This window comes from Penicillium arizonense, assembly GCF_001773325.1.
Source record: "Penicillium arizonense strain CBS 141311 chromosome Unknown PENARI_contig005, whole genome shotgun sequence".
Taxonomy (NCBI): domain Eukaryota; kingdom Fungi; phylum Ascomycota; class Eurotiomycetes; order Eurotiales; family Aspergillaceae; genus Penicillium; species Penicillium arizonense.
The window spans coordinates 758,091-772,610 of record NW_019173282.1 but is presented as its reverse complement, the minus strand read 5'-3'; the positions used below and the strand labels follow the sequence as shown (position 1 = coordinate 772,610).

The following is a 14,520-nucleotide window of genomic DNA, read 5'->3' as shown; positions in this document are numbered from 1 at the left end:
CAGGACCGGCGGTTCAGGGGTGGTGAAAGCCAGTAGCCAAACAGAGGAGAGGCCTGTGTTGGACAACATCATGGTTGAACCACCTCGAACCTTGCGACGGAGCACCAGAGTCGACACAGAAACACAACAACGGAATCCGAACGAGCCTCTTTTAACAGCAGATTGGCTTGAGACTATAGTCATGGGGCATCGTGTGCCGAGCGCGATTCCTGCCCCTTTGAGAGCAGAGCTCTCCCAAAATCAAAAAAGTGAACGCTCATCTATGCGGCAATACCCGGTTCCCGGTGTCCAATCTGCTATGATTCGACGCGATCCAATTGCCTTGCGTGAAAATCCTGCCACGATTCATCTGCCGTCGTATCTGCCCCCAAAGGCCGAAGCGTTGAGCCTGTTCCGGTATTACTGCGCCTATCTCGATTTCCAATATCATCTTATCATACAAATTCAGGTCGAACGGCAGATTGAAAGTATTTATGAGCGAGTTGCCTGCAACGAGAGTATGAATTTCGGTCATGCTGCCCTGCTGTTCAGCATAATTGCCTCGGCCATCTACTACAAACTTCTGATGGAATCATCGGAATGCGCAGATCTCTGTAGCCAGGATACCACATTTCTAGCCGGAGCTGCGTTGATTCAAGGCAATTATATTGCATACCCGACCATCGAAGGACTACAAGCGACTATGATCATCGGTCATCACCTTTCCAACATGAATTTACCACCTTCCGTCAGTTCATTCTTTGTACACAGGTCATTTATGAGTCAAGCCATCAGCATGCGACTTCATCTCGTGGACTCACGTCAATCTGTGGATGAGCGTGCAGCAAATGAATTTGACAAAACCAATGTTGAACTCAAACGTCGGTTATGGTGGGATTTGGCGGCATATGACTGGTAGGCTTCTGTCATCAAGATGCAGTTGGACTTCGCTGATGATACCCAAGGCTATTAGGTTTCCTCAGTGGTCCCCAGGAGTGGACATACACGGTCCAACCGGAACAAATGAAAGTACGAGAGCCTTTAAATGTCGATGACAAGGATATCGAACACACAGAAACTGGCTTGCCTCTTTCTTCACCGACCGATATGTCATACAGCCTGTGTCGAATGAGATTGGCTGTCGTATGCCGTCACATAGTGGACGAAACGGCAGAGAACCATCTTAATGGGCAAGAAGTACCATATGAAACAATACTTGAGCTGGATCGCGAACTTCACAAAGCCTGCGCTGAGATCCCGGGCTTCTTCCGTTTTGATCGAACCTCCCGACGCCAATATGCAGCGCTCTACCGCGAGCGCCCGACTTTAGCATGGCAACGCTCTATCGTACAACAAGGCTACCACTCCCGACTCTGTCGCTTGCATCGCCACTACTTTGTGCGTGGAGCAAAAGATCCCCGGTACTCCTATTCTCATGTAGTGTCACTTCGTTCCGCGCGCAAGGTCCTGGAGGTGAAGCGCATGATGGATAAGCAAGAGCCCGTGTTTACTCCGCATAGTTCGATGATATGGGCAGTCATGCACCACGTTTTCATGGCGGCTGTTATTCTACTTATCGATGTCTGCTTCAACTGGGATGACATCTTGGAAGAAAAAAGGAAACAGGAAGTCCTGGATGCATGTCGCATGTTGAGCCGGGCACAGCAATCCTCACCCATTGCTCGCGAGGGAATAAATGCCATGATGGACATCCTGCGAAAATATTGCAAGCAAGAAAAGAGACCCATTTCTCGTGGATCGCAGGCAGACCCCCCTGCGTCTTCTATACAGAATGTCGCAGCCGCTAGTGTCCCACAAGCGGATTTTGCTGCGACTACTTCTCTGGGCCCCAAAATGGTCAGCTTCTCTCCACAAACTTCCGACAGTCAACCGACACTGCTGTCAGAGCCCTTGTCGGATCCGTTACCTCTTGAGGACATTTGGACAGAGATCCTTGATGGCAGCGCCTACGCGGAGCTAGATACACCTGACTGGACGGATTTATTGACTGAATTGACGGAAGCCACTATGCCGTGTGAATAATAAGCATATACCCATTTCCTTTTGCTTCCTGGCTCAAACTTTTCAGGTTCCTTCTTTGTTAATTAATTTGAAAATAACCGTGTTATACGTCACAAATCCTGCAGCCTGTCAATCTGTTCAGTCTAGACGTGAATACTTGCATGATTGGGCCGTGACTTGGCCAATGAGGCTCTGGACAAAGGTAAACAAACAATCTGACATCACATGATGTTATTGTCTTGTGGCCTAAGTTCCACTCTTTGTTTTATAATATTTCTGAAAGAATCCATATCTTGAACAAAAGAGCTTCCTACCTCACTCCAGAACACCATGTCAGACGAGAACACTGCACAACAAGTTACGAATACCCCTAAGAAGCCGGACATCCAATCAATCGTCGACCGCATCAAGAATGGGAAAGCCACAAGAATAGTCGTCTTAACTGGCGCCGGTATCAGTACCGGCGCAGGGATCCCAGACTTCAGATCTCCCACCACAGGCCTCTATGACAAGCTCGCACCATTGGGACTTCCATACCCGGAGGCGATCTTTCACATCAACTACTTCTCGCACACCCCTGAGCCATTCTATGCGATCGCACGGGCAAGACATCCGGGCAATCTTAAGCCGACGGTGACCCACGCATTCCTAGCATTACTAGCCAAGAAGAATTTGCTGCATTTTCTTTTCACTCAAAATATCGACGGACTTGAACAGGATGCCGGGGTCCCCGCGGATAAAGTTCTGTGGACGCATGGTAACTGGAAGAGTCAGCACTGCTATAAATGCAAGGCGCATTATCCTGACGATCTGATGAGGAAGGCTATCGGAGCGGGCGAGGTGCCTTATTGTCTACAGGATGAATGCGGTGGTGCAGTGAAGCCTGACGTTGTCTTCTTTGGGCAGTCTCTGCCAATCGAGTTTGAGAAAAGACAAAAGGAGGTTCTCGAGGCGGACTTGATGCTTGTTATGGGGACGAGCTTGAAAGTGGCACCTTGCTCAAGATTGCCGTGCTTGGTTAGAGAGGGTGTTCCACGCATTTTGATCAATAATGAGAAAGCGGGCGATCTTGGAAATCGTGGTGAGGATGTTTGCATGTTTGGGACGTGTGACGATGGTGTTCGTCGGTTGGCCGATGCGCTGGGCTGGAGGGAAGAATTGGAGACGCTTTGGGCTGATGCAGTCTCTGCTAAGAAGAATGAAGACATGTTCGAGAGCGGTCCCAGTCTGGATGAATGCATTGAACGATATGCAAGTACTTTGGATAAAATGAAGGTATCAGATGGGCACAAACAAATGTTGGAAAGGCATCTTAACAGCAAACTAACCCAGATAATGGCTAAGAAGCCTGATTCAAAATAATCGCATCGTCATGTGTGAGTTTCTGTCAGTTGAGTCGTGTCGACTTCGTAGCCAATCTCTCCTATGTGTTGTTGATGGTGTTGTTTCTGTAAACGGAGGACCTGTAAATTGCGTTTTCGAGTTAGTTTTGCCTTTTTTTTAGCACCTTAATACGCCGTCACGTAACCTCCCTTTAATGCTCCTGACCTAAAAGACCTAACTTGACCCTCTTCGTTATCCTTTCACTTTCTCTCATTCCTCTATTCCCTTCTATTTTACACGCAGCGCTGCCCCCGCTCTTTCTCTCCCGCCCCTACCGACTACTTCGCATTTGCCTTTATTATTAGGACTTCTACCTGGCGACTAGATGGTTGCCCGTATGCTTGAGACTAAAAGTCTTGACAATGTGGGCAGAGAGAAGGCAAAGCGTGAGGCCAGGAAGCAGGCAGAGTAAGGTCTAGTAGAGTCGGTCGAGTATTAGATCTTAAGGAGGGGATGAGGAAAAAGAACAATTTGGTGTTCTTCTCATACATCGAAATCAATACTCCATGCTCGATTATCAAATGTTGATTTTGTCTATGGATTGAATAATCTGTGAGATGGGCAGAGTGTTCAGAGGCGTGCGCAATTTTCTGAGATCAAAAGTGGTAACTGATGAGCACCAAAACGGAAAAGCAAAGGCTTCAAGTCTTCTTCGATCTCACGATAGTCACGTATCGCTCATTGTTCGAGATCAAGCAGCCACCGGGGGTGGTTGGGGTTGCTTGGGGGGATTTCGGCCATCTCTCAGATTTGGCAAAGAAGATGAATCAGAAGCAAGAGTTTTCTAAACTTCTCGCGCTCTGCAATTGTGAGAATTGAGCGTAGAGTCTGGCAAAGGAATATTGTATTCTTATATCAATTGGAGTATGAACAGTACTGTTTAGGGAATTCCCATACAGTGGTGAAAGGGTATCAACAATCACCTTTGGGGCGACTCGAGATAATGATACAAGTTACGTAGCATTGTAGTTATCTTACCTTGATCTATACGATCTTTGATTCGTATCTTATAGCCCGGCGCGAGCGTTGGGGGAACAAAGATCATTCAATCAAAGGTTACAATACCTAGCGGAACCAACTATGGAAAGACTGACAATAGCGAAGATTATGAGAGGCCTACAGTCTTGCAAGGCTCTGCATGCCAGTTCTTATTCTCTTGCCATATTTTTCAATGCAGGAAGTCCGTAAACTTATATATGGGAGCGGCCGCATCCTGTGACAATGTATAATTGGTCAATTGCCTCGCCCGTCTCCACTTTGGACCGACAACTTCAAAACCAACAGGATCATAAAAGAAATTCAAAGTTCTCTATTTAGAAATAAAAACTGTATACCCATTCTCACTTTAGCTCTGGCAATTTTGAAAATATTATGCTTCTCCAAGGTGGAGCAAGGAGTAGTCAGGAACCAATCACACTTGGTTCGTACTTTGTTTTTAAGCCGTACTTCGTATTTCCCAGCTCGCTGTCAGACGCTCCTTCAGGTAAAAGACATTTATTTGGGCTGCAGCGGCAAAGCTGTTGGGAACTTTTATTACAATGGGGTCGATAGCCGTGGAAAGCTTCATCAGGGGACCTATATTAGTTAGAGAGCTAGAGCGGTTGGGGCCTGGTAGCAATCACAAAATCGGGTTTGAAGCCATGCCCTGAAACGAAAGAACGAAATGAAGCGGGTTACAAAACGTGGGTCTGCACGAGGCTGACTTGAAGGCTGAGTTGACGCTGCGTAACGCCAAGCTCGGTGTAAATGGCAGCTCTTTAGAAAAGAAAAAGAAAAAAACATCGTTTTCTTGAAATATTTTGAGAATGCAGACCTCCACGGCTGACAGTGGGGTTAGATAACCTCGATTATCTAAGTTGGGGCTATCCTTGTGAGCGCCATGTCAGACTCAAATTACCTCATTTGCTCAATATTTTCCCCCCATCCTGAGATCCGCGTCTGCTATTTGATCAGCAGTATCTCAAGGTTAGCCTTTACAGATATGGTCGCTTCGCCAACGGACAGCCAAGCGGGCAAAGGGCCGTCCCGACGAAAATCCACCCCCGGCCTTGGCGAGGAAAACGGCCATGTAGACGAGACCACGGCTCTCTTGAAACCTGGCACAGCTACACATGCTAGCGATGAAAGCGACGATGATGATGAAAAACCTCTGCCCATGTTCCAGATCCTGCTGCTTTGCTATGCCCGGACGATCGAGCCTTTGGCCTTCTTCTCCATCTTTCCCTACGTAAGCCAGATGGTCCAGGACAACGGTAATGTTGTGGACTCGGATATCGGCTTTTACAGCGGGCTTATCGAGTCGTTATTCTCTCTAACGCAGGCTATTGTGATGATATTCTGGGGTCGCGCTTCCGACCGTCTCGGGCGGAAGCCCGTCCTTGTCTTCTCTTTGGTCGGCGTGACAATAGCGACGGGCCTCTTCGGGATGGCAAGAACCATACCGCAAATGATCCTATTCAGATGTATTGCTGGTATATTCGCCGGGACAATCATTACTATTCGCACCATGGTGGCCGAGCACAGCACGCCCAAGACCCAGGCCCGTGCGTTTAGCTGGTTCGCTTTCACTGGAAACTTGGGCATCTTCCTAGGACCTCTGATAGGTGGTGCCCTTGCTAACCCGGCAAGTCAATACCCGGGCGCCTTTGGGGGGATTCGTTTATTCGAAAACTACCCCTACGCTCTCTCGAGCCTGGTGGTGGCGCTGGTCGGTGCCACCGCTGTGGTGTCTACCGCTTTGTTTGTTGAGGAGACGCTAAAAAAGAGCCCGACTTTAGACAGTGATGAGGAAGAGGCGGGCCCTAATGCTTCGACCCAGAGCGATCTTTCTACGTGGGAGCTTCTGAAATCGCCAGGTGTGACTATAGTCATCTATACGTATGGGCACATCGCAGTCCTCGCTTTTGCATTCACTGCTATTGTGCCTGTCTTTTGGTTTACTCCTATACACCTCGGTGGATACGGCTTCACGCCTCTACAAATTTCGCTGATGATGGGGCTGAATGGTGCTGCTCAAGCCGCATGGCTCCTCCTAGTGTTCCCTCCATTACAGCGGAGAATCGGTTCCAACGGTGTGATACGCCTCTGTGCATCTGCCTGGCCGGCGTTCTTCATGGTATTCCCTATTGGCAATGTCCTCCTGCGGCAGGGCACCGATGCTTCTGTTAATGCTTTCTGGATCTTTGCGCCGGTAACACTGGTTATAGGCTGTGGAGTCAGCATGAGCTTCACGGCAATCCAGCTCGCTGTCAATGATATTGCACCGTCGCCGAGGTTTCTGGGCACACTAAATGCGCTAGCCTTGACCAATAGCAGCGGGTTGAGAGCCTTCTCTCCCGCCCTCTTCACCAGCCTCTTCGCACTTGGTGCGAGGACACAGCTGGCTGGAGGCTATGCTATCTGGATACTACTGATTTTGATTGCTTCTGGGTTGTCGCTTGCAGCGAAATACCTGCCTGAGCCGAAGAAGGCCCGTAAACGCCAGAACAGTCACGAGAGGTGATAGGTTTCGTTTTACAGAAATCATAGAACGATCAACTCTGGCTCAGTGGCCCTTGTGCTTTGGGGGGATGAAGAGAAACCGCATCAGCGCCAAAACTGTATACTGGTGCTTCAGTTACATATTGCATTGCATTATCCTAAAATCTTCTGTGTCAGGGGGTTTATTCTAGCGCCGTATCATTGATAATGCAAAAGAGTGGTCAAAGCTGAATCATGGAGATTTATGCGAGGACCAGAATGCGTCTTGATGTTCTAGTCAAATATCAACAAAGATCATTTACAACATACTGTAGTCCCCATGACAAGTAATTGTGTGTACACCACGTATCTAGACAGATCTAATGGTGCCATTAAAAAAAGGAGAGACAACGGACTTCTGTACAAGCAAATATTCTAAGAATCAAAAGTGAAAGACAGGCGGTCAAAATAAACTCCATCCTTGTAGGCAAAGTGGACATCAACGGAGCCAATACTCCTGTAGAAAGAGATCTGGGGTTTCGTCAAAAAGGTCGAAAGTAAGTCATGACCTGCAGCAATCTGCGCGCGTAAACGTCTAAAGGGAATGCGTGTTGAAAAATCGAGACCTTGTACTTCACCAGATGTGGTCACGAGCAAGAAGCGAGGAGCAATGCTGATAGAATTCGTGGAGGTATGTTGGAACATATGTTCAAGAGTTCATCTTCGGGCACTCGCGCTAGTCTTGCAGGAAGGCGCCGGCGAATAAGCCTTGCATTGCGTGATAATGGAAAAAGATGACCCGAGCGCGATTGCCCGAATCCTAAGGATGGATCATCACTATACAATAGTGTCTGGTGACGGATGATGGGCTACTAGGGCATGGGAGAAATATTGTATTCGGGTGACGTGGCATGCAGGATAGGAACCCGGGCGGCTAACAGGAGAAAGACACTCGTTCGGGTTAATGATATAATAGGGGTGGCTGAAAGAAGGCACCATCAGAGGAGTGGAGTGCCAAGTTCAAGCGGCACGGTCAGACCTCCATGTCAACCGGTCGACAATGGATCTTATTTCTGCTCAATACATTCTCTTGGAGCGAGGTCGATGGCTTCAGATATACAGCCCATGCCTTGCCTGGGTGTGGCAGTCGACCACCGGATCAGACGTCTTTTCAAGCCTGTCTGCAATGATCTGACAGAGCCTTCTAATCACGTCTCCCTCATCGAGACTCGAGGACAGTCACTGGAGCGACCGCATAGCGAGATTCAAGTTACTGCGCAGCTGGCAGGCCCAGCGTTTAAGGGGGGCATAGCGGTCGCCCTGCAGCAGCCCCGGCACAATCACCCATTCGAAGAGGGCCTCGATGCCGTCATCCGGGATTGCAAAACTCTTTATGCTCTTGACGACGTATTTGCCGCTGTATCCTGCGGGTCCCTCGATATTCGGACCAACGTTACTATCGTCGACTTACTGCCCTACGTGTCTGAATCTATAGCAAGTATTGACGGTGCGATATTGGAGGAGTCATTCCGTGCGTCGAAACATATTATGCTTGATAAGGAACCCTCTGTCTTACTCTGCGCGGGAAAAATACGGCTGTCTAATACGGAGCAGTTCCGTAAGCGGAAGGGGGATGCATCCAAACTCGGGAGCATCGAAGTTGGGAAGAAATTTGGTCACATTCCCAAATACCCCGTCGAAGCAAAAATCCACTGTGAGGGAAACAGGGGGTTTGTCACCATCCGTAGGGTCAATGGTTTCCACCCAAGCTATGCGATGAACTATCACCCGCATGTCAGTTGCTTAAGGCAACTTCAGATCATGATAGGCGCTGAAACTTGCGGGATGTTGAGAGATGATTGGGAAGAGGAAGATTGGATGGGTGAATTAAGGCGTCGTTGCAAAGATGTTTCCGAAGCACCGTCAGGTAAAAGAAAATCCCCTATTCCAAGGTATCTCTTATCTCTATCGCAAATCCCCATATTAACTTTCTCTCAATTAGAGTCGCCGTCGCAATCTCCTCAATCGCAGAGCTCCGGTGAAAGCTCCACCAAGCGCAATAATACCAAGTATTTGCCAGACTACCAAGAGCTCTACTCTGACAAACTGCTTAGCATACATAGATGCGTTCAGTCTCTTATTTCAGAACCAATACCGGCAGTGAATTCATCTACAGCACTCTACAAACCCCTGCTCACCTGCGGTCTAAGCGAAATTTTCAACGATGTGACCCTCATCTTGCGCCAAATGTCTCGTCTCCGTCTCCGGAGCAAAGGCTGGCCTAAATATGTGGCCTCGATAAACAAGGCGGCCCTAAAGCAAGCCGCAATTGATACGCGCAGATTCACCGTGGATCTTAAAGCCACTGAGCCTAGCAAAAACGCGCAGTTCGCGGAGATCATCCAAAAAGGAGCAAGCGTTCTCTCCGAGATTATAATGAGAAGGGATGGCTGGCCACTTGAGGATAGGCTGGATTTCAATGAAACTTCGGAGGCATTTCTCAATATCGCTACGAATATCGAAACTCTACTCATGGATCTTCTACTGGAAGAGGAAAGGGACCTCCATGCTTTGGGGCAGGAACAGACATTATCGATTAAGATGGGGAGAATGACATTGGCACCAGTGCTCAATTGAGCTGCGTTGCCCTAGTGACGCGTAAGTTAAGCCGTGCCTGATTGCGACAGGTAGGAGATTTATCGGTGCTTGGGTATGGTTAACAATCTGGTCGGGGCTTGGTGGCTTTTGGATCAGTAACAATACTGTACAATACAGATAACTTCCGTTTAACGTTCAACTGTTCAGGGTTGTTAACAGCGCTAGGCGGGTGCTGAATAGTGAGTTACAGGGCAGTAGCAACGGCTGGACATCCAAAGTTACAGGTGGAATGGCGGCCGTTCCTGGCGTCGAAAGCGGTCATTTTCGGCGTCAATTTCACAGGTACTCAGATTCCACTTGTAAACTTCCCTCAAACTTCGAACCAAAGTAAGCATAAACCTCTATTTCAACGAATGATGCCACTATGATGTGACAAAATCCCGGCTTGATAATTACCCACAGAACCCACATATGCAAATCTTGTCCACTCGACTCTTTTTCAAAAGCACTTTTCCTTTCAATGCCATCTGTAGTGGCTCGCCATGTCCCCATACAAGAAGAACGACCTCCCCTACATCCACCGCTATATCACGACCCACAACACCGAAGGCGAAGCTGTGTTTCTTTCCCATGCTCAGATACCCGACTACCTCCCCTCAAAGCCGGCCGGGGAAGATGGCGAGATTGCCCTACTGTACGCTACAACCAGCATGCCAGCGTCAGTTGATGACGAAGCCGATGTGGCCATGTACGACGAGTTTCTGCATCAACCACCCGGGATCACAACCGATGAGGGGACAATTTTCCGGATGATCGACCTCCGTCCTGGAAAGATCACACCGATGCATCGTACTGTCAGTGTCGACTATGGTGTGATACTCGAAGGAGAGGTTGATCTCATACTGGATTCGGGCGCGAAGAGGCACATGCATCGTGGTGACGTATGTGTGCAGAGGGGTACGGCGCATTCATTTCGGAATAGGAGTGATAAGGAGTGGTGTCGTATGTTGTTTGTGTTCTTGCCAATGAACAAGTTGACTATTCAGGGGAAAGAGCTAGGAGAGGAGGTGTATGAAGACGACTATTACAAGTCGGATAATAAAGATAGTGACTGAAATATATCAAACATTGCCATTGAAGCATCCCCCTCTCACAGTCGTAGGCTTTTCAATACCTTGCGGTTTAAACTCGCTTTCTTCATACTGCAATATCCTGAGTTGAAGTTTTATTTGGGTTCTAAGATGGGGGCAAGTCATCTCTCATTCCACTTCTTCAACCTGGAGCGTGGTATTTTCTTTTCACCTATCGGAGAACTTCCGAAACTAATAATATCCTCCTACAATCTCCCTCCTCATCAGGGTGCGCAACTCATCCGACACGACCATTGTTGAACGCAAGTTCGAAGGGTTCCAGATCTACCGCGATGACAGTAGCCGTATTGCCGACCTGACGACAGCCTGCCAGACGGCTATGAAGCAGAGGATCAAGTGCCATGAGATGCCGGAGGCCTGGCAGCAGCCCGAGATGCGCGGGTCCCTAGACAGCAAGAACCTGACAGACGCCGTATGCGACACTGGCTGCGGCCGGTCTCTGCAAAGCTACTATGACGGGGTTGTTTCAGCATGTCAGGGCCAGAACTTTACCGTCAACTCGGCCGTCACTTTCCCTGCACGCGCAGGAGGCACCATCTGGACAGGATACAACGAGACGTGCCTAAAAGATCCGGACACGGATGTTTACTGCAACAGTATGTTTTCACCCGTCATCCCTACCATGATATACTATTTGAACTGACGAGACAGATATGATTGATACGTTTACGATTGTCGATTCGTACGAAGAAATGCCGCGGGACCAGCTATGTTCGTGGTGCTACGTGAACTTGAACCGCATGATGCAGTCGTCGCCTTACTCCATCTTTCAGTCCACGCTGGAGTCTCCGTATCTTAAGGCACGGCTTGAGTACATCTATAGCACCTGCGAGGTCGAGACTGGTCCCACTGACGTGCAGGATCCGCAGTACATCCCCATCGAGCAGGAGCCCATCCCCTGATTCACCGACGTGACCTATACCTCACAGGTTGGCGACACCTGCGATAGCGTGGCGCTTACCTACTCGGTAGCCTCAGCGGCCCTACAAAGCGCCAACACCGGCTATATCACCAACTGCACTACTCTGGCTGCTGGCAACGAGCTCTGCATCCCGCTCACCTGCCACGAGCTGTACATCCTGGAGGACACCGACACTTGCGAGTCCATCGAGCTCGATACGGGCATCGGTCTCGGAAACCTGCGCGCCTACAACCCGTGGATCAATTACTTTTGTGACAACCTGGTCTCCACTGTCTGGATCCACGGCCGCACTCTTTGCCTGTCGCCGCAGGGGGGCATCTACAACGTCTCCACCCCATCCCTGGAGTCGTAGTCGCACCTGGTGGTAGCACCGGTTACACAAGCACTGTCGTCCTGCCGCCGGGGAACAGCACCGTCGCCAATGGCACTACCCTTTACTGCGGCATCTGGTACGCCGTTGCGGCGGCCGACGAGACGTGCGCGAAGATCTGCGCGTCGACCGGTATCACAAGCGAAGTTTTCCGCGAGGTCAACCCCAGTCTGGCTGGCAATGCGACCGAAGACTGCACGGGGCTGTTGCAGGTGGGTACTACGTATTGTGTCGGGCAGGTCTGGAGTTGGGAAGACCTTGAGGCAGAGGCTAGTAGTTAGAACAAAGTTGTATAGCAGTTAATTGGGGTTTGTTATTCGCAAATTGTCGAGCTCGCTGCCTTTTTCCCAGAATGGTCGGAGGCTGATTTTGATATGAAAAATAGATGGCCGTGGAGGCCTTTGCAGGATATTCTCTATGCCTATCTAGAAATGATCACTGAGGAAAAGGTGACTATAGATCGAAGTCCAAAAAGCGAATTGGAATCCTCGGAATCCTTTCCCTGGGAGATCCATCAACATACTAAAAGGGATGTCCACCAGGCCGTCGTGGCCTTTAGCCGTCTTCTTGATGCAATCGAATCTCGACTCCCTCTGAAATCAACACATATTCTGCTAGGATCAAGTGACGGAATAGAGCTTCCATACCCGAACTGGGTCATAGAGTCGCTCGCGCGAAAGGATTCTTTTGCTCAAGAATTCCTCTCAGCTCTTCCTATTCGCTATATCAACTTCCACTATATCGACCCAGGGATTCGGATTCAAAATATAACGGAATTCATAGCTCAGCCTTTTGAGAATCTTGGAGGATCATACGGAGACAGAGATGTCACTCCTCCACTTCTCCTCTTCCGAGGGGGTGGAGAGAACACAACACCCTGGAGCCTGAGGTGGCTTTTAGACGGGCGGAAAGAGATTCCAGCTGGCTTATACCTTGAAGCTGTCCATACCTTTATCAGTGATGATCCAGGAAACGACAGTCGACTCTTACTCCCGTTTGAGGTCGGGCGTAATGGCTACGCACGAAGTAGCAATGGACTCTTGCTAAATGACTGTGGGACTGATAGGATGTATGATAAGTTCTATCAGGATCATCAACCTACTGGTATTTTGCCATGGGGCTCGCATAGTTCATACATTCACAAAGTATTAGTGAACTGGGCGGAGCGTGTGGAATCGGGGGATTGGGAGGTGAATGGCGACGGTGTTGCGAATGGAATTGAGAAGCTCAAGGATGCCGATACACCAGATCATTGGATGAAGTACCAAACCTCATGATGAGGTGATATTTGCGAACGAGCCAAACAGACTCGGCCCGGCACAAGACAGGAGTCAACCAACTCTCGATTCAATCAATCAATCAATCAAAGCTCTATTAACCTGTTGGAGCCTAACTAGTATCGTAATGGCTATGCAGGCGCTCCTTTCGAGATGAAGCAAGAACCCGTATCCGTACGCCTGATCATGCCCCAGTACAAATAGCGAGAGGGAAGCTCTGTTCTCCACACCCCGTGGTCGTATGTACTTGTTATAACATGAAGGGGAGTTATATAGGTCTTATGCATTTGAATTAACGAAAGGACCAAGTGTGCTACAAAAAAAAGCGATCGGGTTGGTGTCATCATCGGCCTTGTTATCCCCGGCAAGCGAGACAAAAAGGCAGAAATTTATAAGCACACTGTACCCTTTTTGAAAAGAGTTAGATTAGGGTATCTAGTGGATCACAGAAGAGAAATAAGCCCCTGCATTTCAATGCTCCAATCAACTGGCGTGATATATGGCATGTTGAGGTTTTTGGCCCCCATATTATAAATCTCCAGATTATCAATCAGAGCAACAACATCCACCCAGCTGCATACAGAAGCCATTGGAAAGAAAAGTAGATAGATGTTAACAGGGATCCGCAACCTAAAAATCTATATAAGGTGGCAAAGTATCACGCAGTTGAATCGTAGAATAACGACAGCTCGTCAAATACCTCTACTTGACAAACCATCATTCCAAACCAATCTAAACATGGACACTCCAATTCGTCGCGTCATTGCAAGCCACGATTCTCAAGGAAAGGGTCATTTTACCTCGGACGACATCCTTACGCCTTATGATCCTAAAACCGCACCCGTCTTCTCTACGCCAGGACCCGACTCTGGTTTCGGCGTCATCCAAATCCACCGATCGCGAGGGTTTCCAGTGGACAACCTGAAGACGGTCGCTGATCCGCATAAAACCCTTGTCCCGCTTGCCGACACCAAGGGACCTTCTTGTCGTATCCTCGACCTGCCGCCTGCCGACGCAGGATGGTTCCACCGCACGCTGAGCTTGGATTACGCCGTGGTGTTGTCTGGCACCGTTGGATTCATCACTGACGGTGGCGAAGAGAAGATATTAAACCAGCACGATGTCATTGTTTGTCGGGGTGTCAACCATGAGTGGGTGAACCGGGGCAAGGATGTTGCTAGAGTCTTTGTGGTAGTTGTACCTAGCAAAGAGATTGTGTTAGAGGATGGAACTAGACTGGAGAAGACTCCTGCTGGAGATATTTATGATCCTAAGGAAGAGGAGGATTGAATTACATGTTGCAGAACCTGATTGGTCTGCTTTAGGTGTACATATGAACATCTTATACACTTTGTATAG

At 48.9% G+C, this 14,520-nt stretch overlaps 6 protein-coding genes across 6 annotated transcripts; all 6 read left to right on the top strand.

Annotated features, from left to right (window-relative positions):
• Positions 1-70: 70 nt before the first annotated feature.
• PENARI_c005G05706 (fungal specific transcription factor domain-containing protein) lies at positions 71-2,022 on the top strand (the record flags this gene model as incomplete). Its single annotated transcript, XM_022629763.1, has 2 exons — positions 71-894; positions 945-2,022. 2 exons carry the CDS (start codon positions 71-73, stop codon positions 2,020-2,022), a joined length of 1,902 nt encoding a protein of 633 aa, XP_022490120.1.
• Positions 2,023-2,331: 309 nt separating this feature from the next.
• Positions 2,332-3,363, top strand: PENARI_c005G06971 (uncharacterized protein; the record flags this gene model as incomplete). Its single annotated transcript, XM_022629828.1, has 1 exon — positions 2,332-3,363. The coding sequence occupies one exon, from the start codon at positions 2,332-2,334 to the stop codon at positions 3,361-3,363; it is 1,032 nt and encodes a 343-aa protein (XP_022490604.1).
• A 1,900-nt stretch (positions 3,364-5,263) lies between these two features.
• On the top strand, positions 5,264-6,886 carry PENARI_c005G01570 (MFS transporter; the record flags this gene model as incomplete). The annotated part of the gene is made up of 1 exon (XM_022629589.1): positions 5,264-6,886. One exon carries the CDS (start codon positions 5,264-5,266, stop codon positions 6,884-6,886), a length of 1,623 nt encoding a protein of 540 aa, XP_022490246.1.
• A 1,082-nt stretch (positions 6,887-7,968) lies between these two features.
• On the top strand, positions 7,969-9,480 carry PENARI_c005G09013 (uncharacterized protein; the record flags this gene model as incomplete). Its single annotated transcript, XM_022629928.1, has 2 exons — positions 7,969-8,770; positions 8,846-9,480. 2 exons carry the CDS (start codon positions 7,969-7,971, stop codon positions 9,478-9,480), a joined length of 1,437 nt encoding a protein of 478 aa, XP_022490177.1.
• Positions 9,481-9,983: 503 nt separating this feature from the next.
• PENARI_c005G02866 (uncharacterized protein) lies at positions 9,984-13,161 on the top strand (the record flags this gene model as incomplete). The annotated part of the gene is made up of 7 exons (XM_022629646.1): positions 9,984-10,382; positions 10,488-10,531; positions 10,800-11,188; positions 11,244-11,446; positions 11,522-11,862; positions 11,925-12,096; positions 12,427-13,161. The coding sequence occupies 7 exons, from the start codon at positions 9,984-9,986 to the stop codon at positions 13,159-13,161; spliced, it is 2,283 nt and encodes a 760-aa protein (XP_022490054.1).
• Positions 13,162-13,899: 738 nt separating this feature from the next.
• Positions 13,900-14,451, top strand: PENARI_c005G05590 (cupin domain-containing protein; the record flags this gene model as incomplete). Its single annotated transcript, XM_022629755.1, has 1 exon — positions 13,900-14,451. The coding sequence occupies one exon, from the start codon at positions 13,900-13,902 to the stop codon at positions 14,449-14,451; it is 552 nt and encodes a 183-aa protein (XP_022490433.1).
• Positions 14,452-14,520: the final 69 nt, after the last annotated feature.